Below are 21347 nucleotides of genomic sequence, written 5' to 3' on the forward strand. Positions count from 1 at the left end.
GTTCGCGTAGCCTAAATTACTATTTGGGTCATTCCGTGTCAAAATCAGACTCAGAATCAAGAAAAAAGATTGCCGTACCGTCTCAAATTTTGCTCAGAGATTGTCTACATGTTTAGATCTCAAAACTAGCCATGTAAAATATTTTTGTTGAGTTCCAATGTTTTCCTTCCCTTGTTTTTTTTTCAGATAAGTTCTCAGTATGACTTGCCCATTACAAGTTTACTGTATGCTCATTGTTTTACACAAAGCCCTCGAAGTGCAAAAACAGTGATATTGAGGGTATTATAAAGCCGTTGTTTTTGTACCCACATGGCATCAATCAGTATTTTGTCAGAAAACACAATGCCTCGGCTCAATAATGTTGTGCCAATAGTTTAAGTCTCCACAGCATTATGAACATGAAGATGATGAACCCATTTGCTATTTAGAGCTTTTCTGTTCCACGAAAACGCAATAATTCTTTCTTTTGTTTCTTTTTAAAATAGTACAATTGTAACTTCTCACAAATATATTTCCAATTCAACCGCATGTCGAGTTATGTTTAGGCTTTAGCCTACTACAGTAAACAGCCTAGGCCTACTGGTTTTCCTAAACTCCGATAGGCGGCGATGTTACGCTTGGTGACGCTTGTCCTGTCAGGGAAGTCAACGCAACGAAGAAGAAGCAGCTGCAGTCCATGTTGATGTCAACATGAGTGCTGACAACTCGTGTTCAGACATATTACTTCCTTTACGAAACCTTTGTAACTCTGTTAAGTGCATACGAGACCGGGTAAAAGGTAAGACTAACACGTCAGTTGATTTCTGTTGATTTTCCTAATCCTGGCAGTCATAAATTAGGTGAAATGCTAACACCTAGCTAGTTAGCGTTAGCTTCATAAGGCTACATTAGCTTGTCTGTCTGTCTGTCTGTCAAGTTGTAGTGTTAGGTAGCTGATAATCCGTGAATGGTAGAGTTTTTACTGTACATTAAAGTATCAGATACCCTCTGGTCTGCGTATAATGTTGGGAAGATGCTCAGTCAAACCACAACAGTTACATACTGCAAAATCTAGCCTTGCAGTTAATGAAACCCATTGAAACTGTGTATTTGCTTCAAGACTATTGGAAAGTCACAGAATCGTCGAATGCATTACTACTAACTTCCTGAAGAGCCAAGTAAAACGAGGAGACTTCTGAACATAGTGTACCGGTGTTTAGACTGCTGTTTTGCTAGACAGGTCAGTCCTCAAATGCCAATCTCTCTCTCTCTCTCTCTCTCTCTCTCTCCCTCTCTCATGTTTTACAGATGGGGAATCCAGCGAGTGCAGTAGTGAGTTCAACATGAGTACGTTCTGGAACACTCTGAGTTGAGTAATTTTATACAGTGCTCAATCACACCAAATCTTTAAATTTGTTTACTTTTCCTGTTGTTGTTGTTGTTATTGTGGTCAATATCATTGTATAGAATCATCACACTGTTGCCACAAAGATGCTTTAGAAATGCTGTGTTAACACGAATATATTCTTTGCCATCCAGTTCAGTCTGTAAAGGCCACATCCCAGGAAGCAACAAAACTCAGCCTGGCGTTCTCTAAACCGCCCCTACCCTCCTCTCAGGTCAGTATTTCACTATCTCTCTATTGTCAGTGATCTAGACACACTACAACCACTTTCATCCTGACATATGAACTGCACATAATATTTGTCCTTCAATGCTGTTCTTCAACCTAAGTTTAATGTATAGCTAATTAACTTAGGTGCTATTTCCTGTTTCACCAGTTTTTGGTCAGAGTACAGAGTATAGTCATGCACACACTCACATTCATACACAAACAGACACGCACACACACACACACACACACACACACGCGCGCACACGCGCACGCGCTCACACTCACACACTGCTCTCAATTATGCTCTTCAGTGTTGCTGCAAACATGTTTTTTTATGTGAATTATCAGGATGCAGAGAAGATGGCGGACTCGATTCAGCAGGCAGTGTTGGCGCTGTCTACAGTCTACTACTGGCTACCGAAGACCCAGGGTGAGCTTTGCTATGTTGTCGTCCCTCAGCAGCTCTGTCAAATTCGGTTCTAATAGAATTCGGTTAATAAGTGATGATGCAATAATAGGCTAATACATCTTTTTCCGGGTCCAATGGCTTTTATAGCCGCTCGGTTTTCTCCATAAACAGTAAAATAAACTATTTGTTTCCGCTATTCAGTGTAGCCTTTAAGAAAATTGCCATCCTACTACTCACTTGTTGCCTCAACCTAATAAAATCCTATTTTTCGCGAAAGCCTGCACGTAACCCTTGATTGTATCATCTGGCTGCACAACTACAGTAATTGCTCTGTTAAAGTTAACCAGTTTTGTCTTACCCTCAATAAAACGGAGGTGATGGTGACAAGGTTTACAAGTTGCAAAAACCAGCTGGCTGCGCTAGTAAACGTTTTTTTGACCAAAAAGCTGTTGGGGCCCGTGACGTCGGACTTAACAACCGAGCAGTCCTATGGGCGGCAGGTGGCTCAGGAGGTGGGGAAGCTGTCCCGTATGGGCGGCGTGTCCTGTATGGGCGGCGCGTCCTGTATGGGCGGCGTGTCCTGTATGGGCGGCGTGTCCCGTATGGGCGGCGTGTCCTGTATGGGCGGCGCGTCCTGTATGGGCGGCGGGGGTCAGGAGGTAGAGGAGCCGTCTCCCGTAACTGGATGATTGCTGGTTCAAGCCCAACTCCTCCTTGACCCTGTCGAAGTGCCTCCAATGTGCTGATTGGCGCCTTGCATGATGGCCTCTGCCATCGGAGTGTGTGTGTGTGTGTGTGTGTGTGTGACGTGTGTGAATGGGTGAAAATGAGGCATTATTCTGTAAAGCTAAAAATGCGTCAGCCAAATGTAATGTAATGTAAAGCGCTCGCTTTGAGTGGAAAACACCTATATAAATGCAATCAATTTACCATTTACATTGGCTTGTAGTTTGAGTTGTAAGGTCTCTGTATTCTGTGTGTTGTAATATTTGTGTGTGTGTGTGTGTGGTGTGTGTGTGTGTGTGTGTGTGTGTGTGTAGGAATAATTTTGAGAAGAGTTGTGCGTGATGCCACTGCAGATGTGCTTGAGGGAATGGTTCAATTGCTTGACATCATCCTGAACTCCCCCCTTCAAAGGTAGGGCACACACACACACACACACACACACATATATACATACACACTCTCATAAAATTTCTCTCATGGTCCTCATTATGAAGAAAAATAACATTCCCCTCACAGATCACTCCACACCAAAGTTAATCCAAAATTAACAGGCACACACACACACACACACACACGCACACATACACACCCCATTTATCTCCTGTGGTCAGGTGGCTACACACCCTGTCCCACTGTAGATAGCCCCTCCACACACGCATACACCCAATTGGCAGTTGTGTGAGTGTGTGTGTGTGTGTGTGTGTGTGTGTGTGTGTGTAGTATCCGCTTTATTACATGTGTTATTTATTGTCCGGAACCACAACACAACTGTATGAGATACGATTGCCCATAGGATGAATAAATACACAACACATAATGCTAATGTATGGACTACTTGCGCCGGTCCATATATCCTCACGTGTTGTTTGTGTTTCTGATTTCCGCCTAGTTTGTCTCAGGAGCAGCTGATGTCCACGGGAGGAGTCTGGGCGTCGTGCGACCGGTTTGAGCAGCTGCCAAGAGGTGAGAGACAGTGCAGAGGCTAAAGTCGGAGATTAGCAATCTTAGCAACTTTTCCATCGACAAAAGCATAAAGGCTAGCGAGCTAGCTTTAGCTCTGGGTCATGTCTTTCACTCTTAAGTATAAGTATATATACTCTTTTGATCCCGTGAGGGAAATTTGGTCTCTGCATTTATCCCAATCCGTGAATTAGTGAAACACACACACAGTGAGGTGAAGCACACACTAATTCCGGCGCAGTGAGCTGCCTGCATCAACAGTGGCGCTTGGGGAGCAGTGAGGGGTTAGGTGCCTTGCTCAAGGGCACTTCAGCCGTGCCTACTGGTCGGGGTTCGAACCAGCAACCCTCCGGTTACAGGTCCGAAGTGCTAACCAGTAGGCCATGGCTGCCCCAATAACCTTAACCAATCCAATCAATTCTCAGCCTTCGGCTAACCTTGGCTTAGCATAAATGTTTTTCGTTCACTTACATGGAGTGTGACTGGCCTCACAAACTATATTGTTTGCGTTTTAGAACATAGAGGGTGCCGTTATAATTGACTCTGTTGTGGGAAAGATAGTAAAGGTCATAATAGTGGTAGTTTAATAGAAAGGGATTCGACTGGCTTCACAAAAGCAGTGCACAAAGCAGAATAACAATCTGTTTGCTGATGACGTAGAGATGAGATCGTTATGGCAAGGGTAGCCTCCAACTCTAATTTCATGATTAACTTGATTTAAAGTTCGTTTTTCAGAAGCCTAAACAAATGAACTATTTGTAATGTTTTATTGCTCAATGAACTATTAGTAACTCTACAGTATTGGAATGTTCATATTCCGGAAGTCACTTTGGTCAAAAGCATCTGCTGATTAAATACCATGACCGTAACCTTACATTCAATGAACTGCCCCTCGTTATCTTTTAGCTATCCTCTCAATGTGTTGTGAGAAAACAGTGTCCTCTTCATACACTCTCCTGGTTTCTGTGGGTGTCCTGCAAGCTTAAAGGTGCTCTAAGCGATGCTGGGTAACGTCACTTCTGTTGACTTTCAAACAAAACAGAGAGCTAGCTCGCAACTTCCTCCCCCTCCCTCCTGTGCTGCTCCCATGCAATTGAAACTCTCCTAAACATGCATCTCGTCTGTGATTTGCTGGAACAGTTTGTTATGTTTTTATGGGCTAGGTTTGCCTAGGTTGTTTTTGGTGCCGTTTTTGGAGCCTGGGCTGTCCATAGAGATCACGTTTTTTTTACAGTGTATTCAGGACACAGACAGCTAGCGGTTGGTTAGGTGATGTTTGCAGTAAGTGACATAAAATGTTTTAGCCTAAAAAATGTGCGGCATCGCTTAGAGCACCTTTAATGTGACTCAGTGCGAGCCATGGACATTTACAGCCATTCAACACACATTAATGTTTCCCATACATTGACTTATTTGTGGCGGCCCACCACAATATCAACATTGACCACCACACAATGATTTTCCAGGTTGTACTAAATTGTGCTTAAATCGGATTAGCATCATAACCACGCTGCGCTAATTTGTTAAAAACTGTTGCATTCAAGTTAATTCTGCAAACCTACCACCACAAATAGAATTCAATTCTGTGGGAAACACTGCACATCTTCAGGAATATGTTCTGTAGGTGGTATCAGTTTTGGGGGACTGTTGAGTTGAAATATATACAACCTTTGAGAGGAGAATTACAGATGACGATCACAGAGTCTACCTTGTTTTAATTTCTGTGTTTCCCAAATTTACCCCTAGAGGGCAGTATTTAGTTACAAAATGTAGTTGAGGGTAATGAAGGCCATATGTATTGTGGTTCCCTTTCCTGGCTTTTCTACACACATACTGTAGGCAAGCATGGAAGGGTGTAATTTGAATGCTGAGGTGATAATGATTAAGTAAATATGTGGATAAGCCGTTAGTTTGTCCACTTGAGTGAGAATATGTTAGACTCGGTGTGTGTACAGGTTTGGAAAGGATTTGGTTCAGAAAGGATTAAGAGTGTAAACAGGAACAGTTTGTAAAATCGGGTGAATCATTCTATAAAGAAATTCACTTCTAGTGGCTGCAAACCGGTGGCACAAGTATAATAAAGGAGAGCTTATGATACAAGGTAGTGAGCCAAAGCTTGTTTGCTACGCTGATATGTGCATAGAAAATGTGACTGAATGGCAGTTTTCAAAATGGCAATGTTCCAAATCTTTGTACAAGCGCTGGACAAATCTTTATAAAACAAAGTGAACGTTTTTGAGTCATATTTAGGAAAGTAAAGTATCGTGCAACCGTGCACCATTAGATCTGGAGGTTGGAGTCTGTTCACCATCTGGTGTCTTGAGTTGTGTTTTGTTTTAGCTTTTGCCTGTGTCTGAAGTTGTAGAGGTGAATCATTTAAATGTTGAAATTGGTATTCTGTATTGTTCTGTTTTGGGTTTAACAAGAGATTTACAGTATGTGTAGTCGATGTGTTGATTTGTGTAACTGTGTGTGTGTGTGTGTGTGAGAGAGAGAGAGGGGGGGGGGGGGGTGAGGTTTGCAGAAGTTATGAGAGTTGAATGGAAGGATTAGGACTGAGCAGTACAGGTGTTGAAGCTACAGGGGTGAAGAAGAGTGAAGAGTGTGTGTGTGTGTGTGTGTGTGTGTACAGGTGTTGAAGCTACAGGGGTGAAGAAGAGTGTGTGTGTGTGTGTGTGTACAGGTGTTGAAGCTACAGGGGTGAAGAAGAGTGTGTGTGTGTGTGTGCGTGTGCGTGTGCGTGTGCGTGCGCGCATGCAAGCATGTGTGTGTGTGTGTGTGTGGTCATGGTGCACTGTGTGTGTGTGTGTGAGTGTGAGTGTGTGAGAAAGGTGAATGTACAAGGAAAAAGGATGTGTGCATTTGCTCTCGGAAAGAATGAATGGGTTTTTGTAGGAGTGATTGATGATAAAGCTCTGATCTGTAAAGCTGTGTGTACTCACACTCTCTGCCTTCCCACCATGGTGGCTAACCTGTTCTCGTAAATCACTCCAGGAAGCTTTGTCCACCTGAAGTACGCCCACTCACACCTTACTACCCAGCTCTCTAGACTCAGATGGTCCTGTTACAACAAGTTGCAGAAGTTACGTGATGCAACTCCTCTCCCCCAAACACACACACACACACACACACACACAAACACAAACACAAACACACACACACACACACACACACACATACACATACCTGTGTTGCATTCAAGGATTCATCTACTTGGGGTGAATTGGACAGGCTCAGTGGCTTTGACTGAATTGTGATGATGATGATGATGATAGTAACGCCTGTGTGTGTGTGTGTGTGTGTGTGTGTGTGTGTGTGTGTGTGTGTGTGTGTGTGTGCGCGCGCCACTCCAGATAACCGCGCTGCAGTGCTGAGTGTCCTGAGCTCTTATCAGGGCGTGGTGAAGGATGCTATCGAGGAGATGGAGCAGGTGAACCCGCAGCACCACACCTCACTCTCCGTCATGCACACCTTGCCATCCGCTAAGGCCCAGGCTACACCGGGCCAGCCGCTGAAGCGCTCCGTCCGCAAAACATTGAAGCGTTGCATCACAACTGAAGCGTTGTTTTATAGACCCTTTCAAGAAAGTTCCATTATCAGCATCATAGTTGTTCCCACAAGGTTTTCGTTTTAGCATTCCATTATGTTATCTTAATGCAGAGGAAGTAGATTGGGAACAAAATAGAACGTTCAAGCATTGTTTTTGTTTATCTTGTTGAAAGGGTCTATAAGATTGGTCTAATGTTTTTGAACATACTGCCTGTAATGTTTTGTATGTATTTGATTGTCCTCCTGCCCAGGAACCACAGATGCAAATTAGCTTACTAGCTAACTCTGGTATAGAACTAGTTCTGTACATGGTCCCTGTCAACTAAACTAATAAACTAAACTAAACTAAACGTACTACACGCCGCTATCACGTTTAGCGTAGCCAGTTCCGTTGGTTACTGTGGAATCTAATTGTTGCAGCAGACTCTCCGCGAACAGAGCGCTTCAGTTACATGCCCGTGGTAGCATCCCTGTAAGACTTACTGCAGTGCCACTTTCTGTAGCCACTGGGATGGTCGATGACAGACACACCGTGTAATTTACTGTAGACTTGATCTGTCTGGCTCCACCAGTGCACATACAGACATGCAGAGAACATCCAAACTTCTGACACTGAAAAGTGTACTTGTTTTTGAGAGGAAAACATTTTTAAATGAAGAGACAGAGCAGTCAAGCTAAAATGTTGTTTCTACAGTAAGTGTCCTAAATGACGGATTTTTTGATGAAGGCACATTTTCAAACACACAATAGTTATTTTGAGCACAAAGCAATATTTCTTATTTGGGGGATGAAAAATGCTCACAATGTGACAATGCATCCAGCTCTGTGTATGGCGTTGTGACGACCCAAACATTATCACTTGTGTCCAAAACTTTAAATTTTGTATCCGAGTTGACTTTGCTTTGCATGAGTAAGCAGATTATTGATCACATGAGTAAGCAGATTATTGATCGCATGAGTAAGCAGATTATTGATCACATGCAGAAACAGATTATTGATCGCATGAGTAAGCAGATTATTGAAAGCCTGCCTCCACTATCTCCACATCATTCTCACCCCTTGACCTTTGACCCCCCAGGCCCAGGCTGAAAACCAGGACCCTTTCGCCGACCTCCTGGACGATGAGGACCTGGACGAGCGTGGCAACCGCGACACGTACTGGAGCGAGGGGGACCGGCAGCTGATGGCTCCCTGCCAGGGCCTGATGAAGGCGTCTTCGGCGTGCCTGAAGAAATTGAGCTCGGCCGTCCGGGGCAACGGCAAGGTCGACACCCCCGACAATGTTGCCCAGCTGGATGACCTGGCCGACATCACCCACGACATCAGCCCCAGGTGTGTGTGTGTGTGTGTGTGTGTGTGTGTGTGTGTGTGTGTGTGTGTTTGTCTGTGTATGTGAGTGTTTGTGTGTGTTTGCATCCGTGTTTGTGTTTGTTATTTTGCGAGTGTGTGTGTGTGTTTGTGATTTTGTGTGTGTGTGTGTGTGTGTGTTTGTGTGGGCGAGTGTGTGTGTTTGTGTGCACGATGCATGTTTAAGTGACGCTTCACCAGCCCGTGTAGGCCTGCTCGATTATGGCAGAAATGAGTATCATGATTATTTAGGTCAATATTGAGATCAAAATTATTTAACAGGATTACTCCATGATTTTGGAAAGATCAATCATTTTCTAAACTTTAAAAAAATAACAGTAGATTGCATTTAAAGGCGATCTAAGCGATGCTGGGTAACGTCACTTCTGTTGATGTTCAAACAAAACAGAGCTAGCTCACTGCTCCTCCCCCTCACTCCTGTGCAATTGAAGCTCCTGAACGCGCATCTCATCCGTGATTTGCTGGAACAGTTTGTTATGTTTTTATGGCCCAGGTTGGCCCAGGTTGTTTTTGTTGCCTTTTTTTGGAGCCTGGGCTGTCCACAGAGATCGATCGCGTTTTTTTTTTACAGTGTATTCAGGACACAGGCAGCTAGCGGATGGTGAGGTGATGTTTGCTGTAAGTGACAAAAAAATGTTTTAGCCTAAAAAACGTGTGACTCGCTTAGAACACCTTTAATTTTAAATGTAGTTCAACTGAAAAACACATGCTAAGTACATGCTAGCAGGGTTGCAAAATAGAATGCAGAAAAATTGTTTCGATTATGTTGTTTTCATGATTATTGGATGTAATAATTGACCATACATTTCTATGTGTGTATGTGTTTATTTTCAGCATATTGTCTGCACATGTGTGCGTGCACTGCCTGCACGTATGGTGATGTCAGGCATGCTCTCACAGTTGTGTCACTCTATGGATGGACTTATGGCTAATAGTGCATATGTGTGTGTGTGTGCACTTGCAAATGTGTCATTTGAGGATTTGCATATAGGTCTCCTAATCAGTCTGATCACAGAACAGGCAGTTGACGCCTTCAGATTATGTGACACCAATCTAACAATCTGTCAACATAGTGACAAGCTGATGGATTGAGTGTGTGTGTGTGTGTGTGTGTGTGGGTGGGCGTGTATGTGTGTGTGTGTGTGTGTGGTTGAGTGTGTGTGTGTGTGTGTGTGTGTGTGTGTGTGTGCTTACAGAAGTGAAACTTAGGCGATAACAGCAGTAATCTCCCCAAGCCTGATTATATCAAGGAATTGGTTGTCACAATCTCCCACCAAATAGTCTGCAAGTCGCATCTCAGGCAATCATGACATTTTATACATACCCTGAGTTAAAGACCGCTGACCTTGGGCCCCAGCGGGGGGGGCGACTGGCTGGGGCACCTGCACCGTACGCCAGCGACCCGGGTTCGATTCCCGCCCCCCGTAGTCCTTTTCCGGATCCCACCCCGACTCTCTCTCCCACTCGCTTCCTGTCTTTCTCCACTGTCCTGTCATTAAAAGGCAAAAAAAAAAGACCGCTGAACTTGATGCACCTGTGTGCTTTCCGGCTTATTTCAATTGATGTCTTGCTGTTTATTCAGGGAGTGTGAACTTACCTTCACCTCTTTACACCTACCTGATTTCACACACCTGAGCTGATGACTTCATCTGGGTTTAAACAATACCCTCCTCTCCTACCATATGTCACTGACAAACAGAAAATCTCTACTCTGATAAGCTATTTAAAGGCACATCATGTAAAATTGTCTTTATATAAAAGAAAGGTTGTGACAAATAGTTTTACGCATTAAATGAGCAGCATGCATTTTTGCTTATTTATTACTTTCAGGTGCCTCTTTACCTGTTTGTCATTTTCAGTCTTGGAGTGTACATTTTTTTTTTTTTGGTGGTGGTGCTTCCTACTACGTGCTTTATCTTTATTTGACTACAAATTTATTTAAGCCATTGTGTGTGCTGTCGTGTTTGTTAAATGTGTGTGTGTGTGCATTTATATATATGAGATAGAGAGTGAGTGAATGTCCCATGTTGAAACTAGGCTTAGTGTTTTACAGAGGGCAAGGGCATGGTATGTAGTTTAAAGGGCGGCTGGAATATTCCGACATTTCATCATTAAAGTGATCAAAATGACACACCCTCCATATCTTTCCACGACTGTGTCCATTCATTTGAAAGAGAAGTTGAAAGGTATTTATTCTAAAAGACTAACTCTTTTCCTACAATGTTATTCACAATGTTACTATTTCAAGGACAACAAAGCCAAATTACTTAAAGGACGCAAAGACTTAACCTTCACTTGACTTCCTTGGACACAGTCACCTGAAGGAGCAATTTGACTCCCTTTGGGAGGATAACAGCCAACACATTCTGTTTTCTTCTGGTATTACAACATATTTGTTACCATCACAAAGTTATCGCATAGGTCCGTAAGGTGTTTATCATAGATCAAGAGATGAGAGATTTAATCGTTGTTTCCTGGTTCAGTTGGAGTTCCAGTGAGTCGTCGGCCTACATAGGAAACGGTGCCTCACGAGTAGCGAATGACTCAGGAAACTTTGTTAAACAAACGTAGTCTATTCCTACTATTCCGCTTTACCAACTGGAATTAGGCCTACTACCAATATTGTTTCACTAGTTTCCTCCTCGTTGTTTGTTCTGCTTTGTCTTGTCCTTTTTCTAAGTTTGTTGAAACCTGAGTGAGAGTTAAAGTATAGCTCTTCATTGTCATAGCTCTGACCTTCACTTGACCTCTGCTGAGACAGCCTCCTATTAGTGAGACATAGACCATACAGTCCATGCAATCAGGAGGTCACTAGTTACGTTGAGTTGCTTAAAGATACTGTAAGCGTTTCTAAGCGATTTCTAACCCGTAACACTTTTTGAGCGAATATCGCCTCATGATCTGTGTGTGTTCAGAACGAAGCTGACCATCTATTAGGTGGCAATGCTGCTCTGCCACAAGCCAAATATTATGTGTGTGTGTGTGTGTGTGCGCGCGCACGTATGCGTAAACTTGTGTGTGTGTGTGTGTGTGTGCATGCGTGCGTGCGTTAACTCATGTTGTGTGTGTGTGTTTGCAGTGTTGATGACTTGGCCCTCAGTCTATATCCCCCCATGGATCACACGGCAGTGGAACTCAACGTAAGTGTTAAAGAACATGTGATCCTGTCAGACAAACGCCAGAGCCCATGTCTCGTCTCCAAAGTCGCCAGATGTGTGTGTGTGTGTGTGTGTGTGTGTGTGACATATTAGCCTTACCAGGCCTCAGTCACTGTATCATATTACAAAAAGTGTTGGAGAAATACATCTTGGATTCTTGGATTTTAAAATGTTATTTGTGTATATGTTTGTGTGTGTGGATGTGGGTGTGCTATTAATACCAGCTCTCTTGTGCCTGACAGGCTTCTAAACTGGCAGCTGTTTTAAAGAAAGTCTTAGAGATTATCAGGTGAGATTTTCACGCTCTTGTCACCTCAATACCAGTAATGACATTCTTAGTCTCAAAGCCAGCTCAACTTCACAGAGCAAGTTAAATAGAAATAATAAATAGAAATATTTAGTAATTAAAAACAAATAATAATAATAGGAATTCAAGTCTTAAATAGACAACTTTTGGGGGGAAATTATCTTATTACCATTTATCCCCGGGTTAGATAAGACGATACAAACCCTTCTCTCCTCTGTGTGTAGTAACCCCGAGCTGCCAACATTTCTTGCATGAACATGCAGATGTTAGTTAATATTCTGAAAGGGCCATGTTCCGATTTATGTGTTGACATGCCCCCAAAGGTCTGGTTAATAGTATAAGTATAGTAGTATGTATACTCTTTTGATCCCGTGAGGGAAATTTGGTCTCTGCATTTATCCCAATCCGTGAATTAGTGAAACACACTCAGCATACAGTGAACACACAGTGAGGTGAAGCACACACTAATCCGGGCGCAGTGAGCTGCCTGCAACAACAGCGGCGCTCGGGGAGCAGTGAGGGGTTAGGTGCCTTGCTCAAGGGCACTTCAACCGTGCCTACTGGTCGGGGTTCGAACCGGCAACCCTCTGGTTACAAGTCCGAAGCGCTAACCAGTAGGCCATGGCTGCCCATACAGGCATATGCCAGGGTTATTTAGTAATCGGAATATGATCTTAAGCAGGTTATGGCAATTAGGTTAAGGTGTTATCATACACAATCGAAATATTGTCGTTATTCCGATTAAAACAGGAATATGATGTGTTTGTAAACATAGTCTGCAATTGCGACCACACCTACGTGGTGTGACCAGCAAAGATCCTCGCTGATGTTAATCCCAAGGAATCTGAGTTGACTCTCTCTCACAGTACTAAGTAATAATATAATCTGAGTCGACTCTCTCTCACAGCACTAAGTAATAATATAATCTGAGTCGACTCTCTCTTACAGTACTAAGTAATAATATAATCTGAGTCGACTCTCTCACAGTACTAAGTAATAATATAATTGTCTCTTTCTCAGGGCGACCCATGTATGCACTGAATCCGACCTGACTTGGGTCCAGTTTCTGGACGGAGCAGTAGATCACAACCTACAGAAAGCCAGAAGAGCAGCTGAGGGCTCTGACTGAGCCGTGTGTGTGTGTGTGTGTGGCAATGTGAGTGTGTGAATGTGTGTAGGCGTGACGATTCATACCTGAGCGCACATGGATTATGAAGAACTGTGTGTGTGTGTGTGTGTGTGTGTGTGTGTGTGTGTGTGTGAGAGAGTGTGTCAAAGGAAACATAACTGAGCTCAGATAGACACCTACGAACTCTGTGTGCAAGTGTGTGGGTGTGTGGTGAGAATTCAGATTAAATAATCACGCCAAGACAGATCTTCCAGCTCTAAGTGTATATTTATTGCCCTAATCATAATTCAACAAAGGAACCACTGAAAGGAAGACACAGAAACATCTAGATCTAGAAAAAATAAGTCGATAGTCTTTAACCACACACACCTTCATATAGTTGAACCCACCAAGCTTAACCAAGCATATTCTTCATAACCAAGCATATCACTTTCGGTGTAAATTACAAATGTTACAACTCCCCCTCATAAAGAATACCTATTTCCCACCCACAGGCCTCTCCACTAAGACAGCAGGACACACACTAGAGCATATCATCAAAACTGTGTGATTACAAAGATAACTCGTGAAATATTAAAAGCTGTTTTTGTGCTCTCAGAAGAGAGTGCGCGCGCACACACACACACACACACACACACACACACACACACACACACACACACACACACACACACACACACACACACACACAAGCTCTGGACTGTGTGGACGGAGTGGTAAACACAGCAACAGTGGGAAACTATTTCTATTAATGAAACCGAGCTTGCTAGCTTTAGACGATAAATCACTGTGCATGCTCTTCACGCTAGATAGATAGATAGATAGATAGATACATAGATAGATAGATAGATACTTTATTGATCCCCAAGGGGAAATTCAAGGAAATGAACACTTCAGGCCAGTGTAAGTTTTATCCACATGGTGTGTCGATCTTTATCCACATGGTGTGTCAATCTTTATCAATCTTTATTAACTTTATCTCAATACTGAAGTGCTATTGACTAAGGACTATGTCATCACTGCTCGCCATCGCCATCATCGTTGGCATCAAGGGGTATGGGGCATAATGGCGCACCACTGGCAGTTCATAACTAAAAGATCAGACATCACAACAATATGCTATTTAATATTCATGGTTCATAACATAACATTCATAACATGGTATAATATACACTGATGGCATGATGTGTATGTAATGATTTGAGTATTGATGGTTTGGTGGAAGGTTTTTTTTGACATAAAAGTGAGAGTGAGACACTGTCATGACACATGAAACTTAACCCGGTAACACTTTACTTGACGGGTGAGTTCATAACACATTCATAGCAGCTGTCATAAACTACACATGAAGCATTCATGACTGTTTCATGAGACATGACTCAACATTCATACCAAACCTTTCATGAATGTGGAAGACAGAACGACGACGACTTGTCAAAATAAAAGTCCAACAATCGCAAAGCAGCATTGCCGTTTTTGTTCCAAACCTCTTACCTGATCATGTCACATCTGAGTCAATGGGCTAAATATTTCATGAATATCTTATGAAGTCTACATCGAATGTCACTGTACTATACAAGTTGTGAAGTATTCATAATCACTGAGTTTAACACTGGGAGGTAAACTAGCCTACATTCAGCTGACCCGTATTTGTGTAACCTGGAACGGTTAGACATTCCCAGTAAAAGAAAGATGAGAAATCATCTGCAAAGGTTAAATCATATAAAACAAATACATTTTTATGAAACAAAAATTATTTGTTTGACCATGTTCTGTCTTTTTGGCACTGAGTAGCCCATTGACTCAGATGTCTCATGAAACAGTCATGAATGCCTTATGTGTAGTTTATGACCGCTGCTATGAATGTGTTATAAACTCACCCGTCAAGTAAAGTGTTACCCTTACCCCTAACCCTAATCCTAACCTTTAACCCTAATCCTAACCCCAACCCTAATCCTAACTCTAAACCTAACCCGAATGTCACTTAATAACAGAAGCGTTATGTCATAAACGTTTATGACTTGTTTATGACACGTTCATGACAGTGTCATGTCACTCTAATGTCGACACTGTCAAGTGTAACCGTGTTTTTATTATTACGATTAGATTCAACTTTATTGTCATTGTGCAAAGTACAAAGACAACGAAATGCAGTATTATTATTTAGTGGATGCATTTATCCAAAACAACTTACAGACATCAACTGTAGGACCAAGGCAACTCAGGGTTAAATGTCTTGCCCAAGGGTTCAACAGTGTAACTAGGAATCAAACCCATGGCCCTCTGCATGCTAGCTCAGTTTCTTAGTCACTACGCCAAAGTCCTTTTAGGCAAGTCCCTCCACTCGGTGGCCATATTGCAACGCTTTTTGGGCACTCATCGGGCATCCTATTTGGCAGAAATGCGCGTGAGCAAGGCTTCACGACACCAATCTTGCTCCAGCGGCGAGTTAACAACACATGATTGGCACGATGACTTCACATGTCGACGTTTTGCCGAGGAAGGGGTGTGATATGTGTAGACAACGGCGTTGGCGTTACAAACTTGCCCCATGTATTTCTATAGAGGATTTTTTGAGTGCTGTGTCTCCTCATTAGAAAGTCACTACACTGCTACCGTTCTGAGTTATTGTTACTGTATGTAGTGCATCAATAGGAAGAATGTGACTCACAAGGGACTGCTGGGAACGACTCCGCACCACAAGGTTTCCTGCCGTGGTTTGACGTTCAAGTAGCAGTGGGCCTTGATGTCCCTGAAGGCGTTGCAGTCGAAGTTGGCCACCAGCTTCCTGAAGCCGACACGGTAAGGGGTGAAACGCATCGGCACACGCAGACTCTCTATAAGATATAGCATCTTATATCTATAAGAAGTCATAGAGTAGATGCCGAACAGTTTTGTTGTTCTGTAGTTGGCCATAATGATGAAGTGTATGAGTGTGTATTCATGTGTTCTCACTTCACGTCCGTTGTAACATGTAGTAGCCCACTGCCCCCGACAGACAGGGTGCAGTTTTTGAGGGGGATAGACAACACGTTGTGGAATGTGATCATGGCCGTCATCTCGCTGTACTGCTCACAGCTCCCCTGGGTCTAAACCACAAACATCAAACGCAAACATTAGGTAAATGCTTGTCGATTAAAATGTGAGATAAGAGCTTTCAATGTTTTCGGGCCACCGTCATGGAAACGAAGAACTAAGATCCATCTCAAGGCTACTTCACACGTGGCCTCATGCTGTTCCGTTATCCTGCCACAATTTTGTTCCAACCTTTCGCTTACCAGGCTTGTGCACAATTCAGAATTGAATTGAGAATGACTCCTAAATTCCAATTCAATTCTTGAATTTGAATTGAATTTGAATTAAGGTCAAAAACAGGATGTAGAATTACAATTTGAATTAAAGGAAGTAGAATTGAAATTCAATGTAATTCGAAGAAATTCATATACACAATTTAAGGGTAGTGTTTAACAATGAAGCTTCACAGTATATGTCAGATATGATTGCATTAAAACACAGAACTTGTAACTTAAAACAATAACAAATTACATTTCCACACTGTAAAACAATTGTTTTACTTACTTAAAATGTTCTAGTAAGTAGAATTCAGGTTTTGTCTTTTGTTGAGATTACTTGCGTAAAATGAGTGTTACTTCATTTTGAGGTAGAAAAGTAAACAATCAAGTAAACTATACTTAAATTGCTGAAGTTTGTGCTACACTGTAAAATTAGTTTATAACCTTACTTAACCTGTTAGTTTTGAAAAGCATGCAAACTGATTGTCCTTGCAATTCCCATTCCAGATCTGTCTGTAATGTCAAGTTGTGCAAACAAACGCTCACTTAGTGTAGTGCACTTACAGTACACAGAATTGCTATTTCAACTAACTTGGTCATTACAATTACAAGTAAAGTATACTGTATGTTTATTAAATACAACAGGTGTATTGAAGTTGTGCTAACTAATGTCACAGTTCAGCTACTGATATGACAAAAATGCATTTCCAGAATGCCACAGACCCGGCCTATAATATTGTTAAAGGGATCACATATTAATCTTTACTGAAATTCAATCTTAAGTTACAATAACAAAGTGACAGTGACACTAAAGGCTATATACTGTATATACTGTTGTTGTGTAATATATGTGATTTATATTGATACATCACCCCATCAATGACTATCCAAAACAGACTAATACTGTGAGTAGAACTAGTGCTGACAGTTGGACAGACACAGATCTGTAGCTGTAAACCATACATACAGGTACCCTGTCTCTGCTAAGTTACTGAGGCTAAATGTGAGCTTGATTAGGATCTTTATGGGTGATCTCCTTGCAAGCTTAATTGCTGCTAGGAATGGTGGTGTTAGTGGCTGTCCATTACATGCACTCTCCTCTCTGGTCAGGATATTAATATCAACCCCAATGCCTTCACAACATCATGGATACGCTGAATTGCAGAAATCAGGCCTTTGAATGCAGTGGTGAAACAAAATCCTGACTCACTGTTGAAAGATTTGGGGGGTCCCTGAACCACTAGTCAATCCCAAGTGAGTGCCACATATTGGTGGTACATAGTGAGGTTTCCCCTTCACTGTAGTAGTTCACTGTAGTTTCAGACTGTAGTAAAACAATATACATATGTCACATGTTGCTGATGTTCTACCAGCATTAGAGTGTTTTGGATAGTCATCTACTTGATGGTGCGATGCATCAACATAAATTACGCACCAACATAGTATATAACCGTTAGTGTCACTGTCACTTTATTGTAATTTAAGATTGAATTTCAGTAAGGATTAATATGTGATATCTTTACAAATATGTGGGCCAGGGCAGTGGCTTTCTGGAAATGCATTGTGGGAAATGTAACATCAGTTAGCACACCTTGTGTTTAATAAACACACAATATACTTTACTTGTAATGACCAAGTTAGGTTAAATAGGAATTCTCATTAGTGTAAGTGTACTACACAAAGTAAGCATTTGTTTGCACAACAAAATACCTATTCCAGATTAGTCTGTAATTTCAAGGCAATCAGTTTGCATGTTTTTTTTAAACTAAGGTTAACTAACAGGTTAAGTAAGGTTAACTAACTAACTTCACAGTGTAGCAGTGACCCGTAGCAGTGTAGCAGTGTAGTTAAATTACTCCTTTTAGTCAAGTAATGTCAAAAAGCAAAATCATTCTTCCTGTTGTGGAATTGCTTTGAATTGCCATGAATTTAATTCCACTTCCTGTCATTCCAATTACAATTCAAATTCAACTTCCTGTGGGGTGGAGCCAATTCAATTCGAATTCCAATTTGTCAATTGAATGGAGATCCATTCTAAAATTCGGAATTTTGCACAAGCCTGTCGCTTACGGTAATTAGCTGATTCTAATAAGCACAAGTCTTCAGCCAGGTAGATCAGCTAATTAGTGAAATCACCTGTGTTAAGCGCACAGGTAGAACCAATAAGCTACATGGCAGGACTTTTACATTCTAAAGCCGGACGTTTATACCTCTGTTGGGGATCGATAAAGTATCTATCTATCTATCTATCTATCTATTTCTCTATAAAGTCTCTGGCTTACTTCAATGGTGAGCTTGGGGCTCTCTAGGACGAAGTCCTCATCAGTGAAGTAGGCCTCTCCTGGGCGCTGTTTGTCCCGCACCAACGCAGAGATCTTCAGACTGTTGTTGTCTAGCATCTTGGTACTGTACATGTAATATGGAATCCGAATGGGAATCTTGTGTTCTGTCCACACACACACACACACACACACACACACACACACACACACACAGGTTCGGAGAAGGGATGTTCAGATGAGAATTACTACCAACATATTGCTTGTTAGAGCAATAGATACTATAGATAGATAGATAGATAGATAGATAGATAGATAGATAGATAGATAGATAGATACTTTATTGATCCCCAGGGGAAATTCCAGCACCTGCCCCAGGGTGGGGTCCAGCACCTGCCCCAGGGTGGGGTCCAGCACCTGCCCCAGGGTGGGGTCCAGCACCTGCCCCAGGGTGGGGTCCAGCACCTGCCCCAGGGTGGGGTCCAGCACCTGCCAGCCATCGTATGTAGACCCTGCAGCGAGATCTGGACGCTTCATCCACCCCTCTACCCACACGTGGAAGTTCCTGAACACACACACACACACACACACGTGGAGAGACAGAAAGAGAGAGAATGAGCGAAATGAATGTGTGTGGTGGATATGGATGGCATTAGAAAATGTGTCAGGAAGTTGAAAACGTATCCCTCTGTGAGCCACCGATAGCTTTAGTATGTCTTTCAAACCTGTCACTCACATTCTGAAGATAGATAGATAGATTGACCAATAAAGTATCTATCTATCTATCTATCTATCTTTCTATCTTTCTTCAGAATGTGAGTGACCTGTTACCATTAGGTCAGTGTTGTGTACTTGCTTTCGGCCAGAGACACTCACCACACACTGTCATGACTTTGTTTAGTCTGCACACCATCGTCAGAACAATATTTGTCAATGGTCAGGCTTTTATCGGTGTCGTGGGCTGACTGGAAGTTGGTGACCACACGACATGGAATTCCCAAACACCTCATAACTGACACACACACACACACAGATACACATACACATACACACACACACACACACAGATACACATACACACACACACAAACACACACACACACACACATACACAGACATAAGAATCAACAGTTGAGTTGAGGCTAACTTTAATCCTGCAATCCAAACACACTGTGTTAGAATCAGACATCATGAAGGAGCCTTTGTTGGCGACTTGTGACACTAACACCATGCCCTCATAAGTACTGGTCGAGTTCTCTCTTGTTCAACAACATGCATTGGCAATGCAATTACTCTGAACCTGCTGTCTAAACATTCTTTACCCTACTACAAACACTACACTTACCCAACTTGTTCTCATGAGACTACTGAAATTCAGTATCTAACACATTACTCAATATCAAAAACATGCCAATCAAAAAGTCAAAGGCTAAAACGATTCCAGCAATGACATTACAGGAATAAAAGGAGCTTTATAATCTATTGATACTTCAAGGTCAAGGACTTAAACAAAACCATCATAATGTTTACAGTTTACAGTCTTTCTTGTCTATGTATAAAAATAAAGTTATAGCCTAATATAACGATAAATAGTTACAATAGTATCAATCGTTTTGTTGATCACTATAAGGCTTTATAAATGCTTTATAAGCCTTTATGGATGTATCCTATAATGCGTAATGGATGTATTGTTCATAGAAAGTGTTAACCAGACTTTCTCTAAACCAAGTGACCTTCATGAGTAGCCTACCACTCTGGCTCTCACCAGCACTGTTACCAATGAAATTAGACAATTGAAATAGAATGTTCAGGACAGTTCCAGTTCTCACCTGTGCACATGACCGCTGCATACACCCAGCACTGGCCGTACTTGACGGGGGAGTAGCTGGAGTCACGCCAGTACCGCAGGATGTCCACGCTGTCGTCCCAGTGGGTTGGGGCCCACGCCACCAGTGTACTGGCTGCCATTTGCCAGCAAGTATACCGCGGTCACCGTCGGCATTGATCTGTGGAAAAGACACCAAAGTCAGTCAAATTAGCTTAGTTTTGCTTAGTGTGTGTGTGTGTGTGTGTGTGTGTGAGAGTGTGAGCATTGGTCTGTGGAAAAGGCAAGGCAAGTTTATTAACAGCACATTTCGTACTTAAAGGCAATTCAATGTGCTTTACTCCATTGGAGAACAGAGAATAACAAACAATAGAAAATAAAGTTAATTATTAATAGTTATTCATTAAAAGGTTAAATAAATAAATAAACAAATAAATAAATATTGAAAGTTATGAAACATAAGTAATAAAATACATAATTAAAATACATAAAAGAAAATAAAATCAAGTCAAACTGGCCATTTTGTTTGTTCGTGTGAGCTTCGGCAGCTTTACAATGACTGAGGAAGCCTAGAGACGAGTCCATAGCAACAAGTTCATGTGTTGAATTTGTTATTACCCAGTGTGCTTTGTTAAATGGTCTCAATGTTTTATTGTTTTATTTCATGTGAATACTTACTAGAGGAGTAACTTATTTCAAGTAGCCTAGGCTAATGCAGTTGCAGGAAGTGTGCATTTAGTTTCCATGCTT

The 21347-nt window shown here is 42.0% G+C and overlaps 1 protein-coding gene across 3 annotated transcripts; it reads left to right on the top strand.

The window, feature by feature from the left end:
* The first annotated feature begins 538 nt into the window (after window positions 1–538).
* Window positions 539–20855, top strand: ccndbp1 (cyclin D-type binding-protein 1). Of its 3 annotated transcripts, XM_042082083.1 has the most exons (12): window positions 548–778; window positions 1288–1347; window positions 1519–1598; window positions 1943–2024; window positions 3044–3140; window positions 3619–3692; window positions 7043–7119; window positions 8317–8570; window positions 11686–11746; window positions 12007–12053; window positions 13092–13222; window positions 20827–20855. In XM_042082083.1, the coding sequence occupies exons 1-11, from the start codon at window positions 691–693 to the stop codon at window positions 13198–13200; spliced, it is 1029 nt and encodes a 342-aa protein (XP_041938017.1). In that variant the 5' UTR covers window positions 548–690; the 3' UTR covers window positions 13201–13222; window positions 20827–20855. The 3 variants fall into 3 exon arrangements, with proteins under 3 accessions (XP_041938018.1, XP_041938017.1, XP_041938016.1); XM_042082082.1 differs by lacking the exon at window positions 20827–20855 and having other exon boundaries at window positions 551–778; window positions 13092–13447; XM_042082084.1 differs by lacking the exons at window positions 11686–11746; window positions 12007–12053; window positions 13092–13222; window positions 20827–20855 and adding an exon at window positions 9441–10735 and having other exon boundaries at window positions 539–778.
* Window positions 20856–21347: the final 492 nt, after the last annotated feature.

This window comes from Alosa sapidissima, chromosome 24 (assembly GCF_018492685.1).
Source record: "Alosa sapidissima isolate fAloSap1 chromosome 24, fAloSap1.pri, whole genome shotgun sequence".
NCBI lineage: Eukaryota > Metazoa > Chordata > Actinopteri > Clupeiformes > Clupeidae > Alosa > Alosa sapidissima.

Excerpts from the sequence above, each read along its gene's own strand:
- ccndbp1 (XM_042082083.1), top strand. The coding sequence starts at position 691 with ATGAGTGCTGACAACTCGTGTTCAGACATATTACTTCCTTTACGAAAC. Across the intron at positions 1,599-1,942 it reads CGCCCCTACCCTCCTCTCAG|GATGCAGAGAAGATGGCGGA; the intron begins GTCAGTATTTCA and ends GTGAATTATCAG. Across the intron at positions 2,025-3,043 it reads CTGGCTACCGAAGACCCAGG|GAATAATTTTGAGAAGAGTT; the intron begins GTGAGCTTTGCT and ends GTGTGTGTGTAG.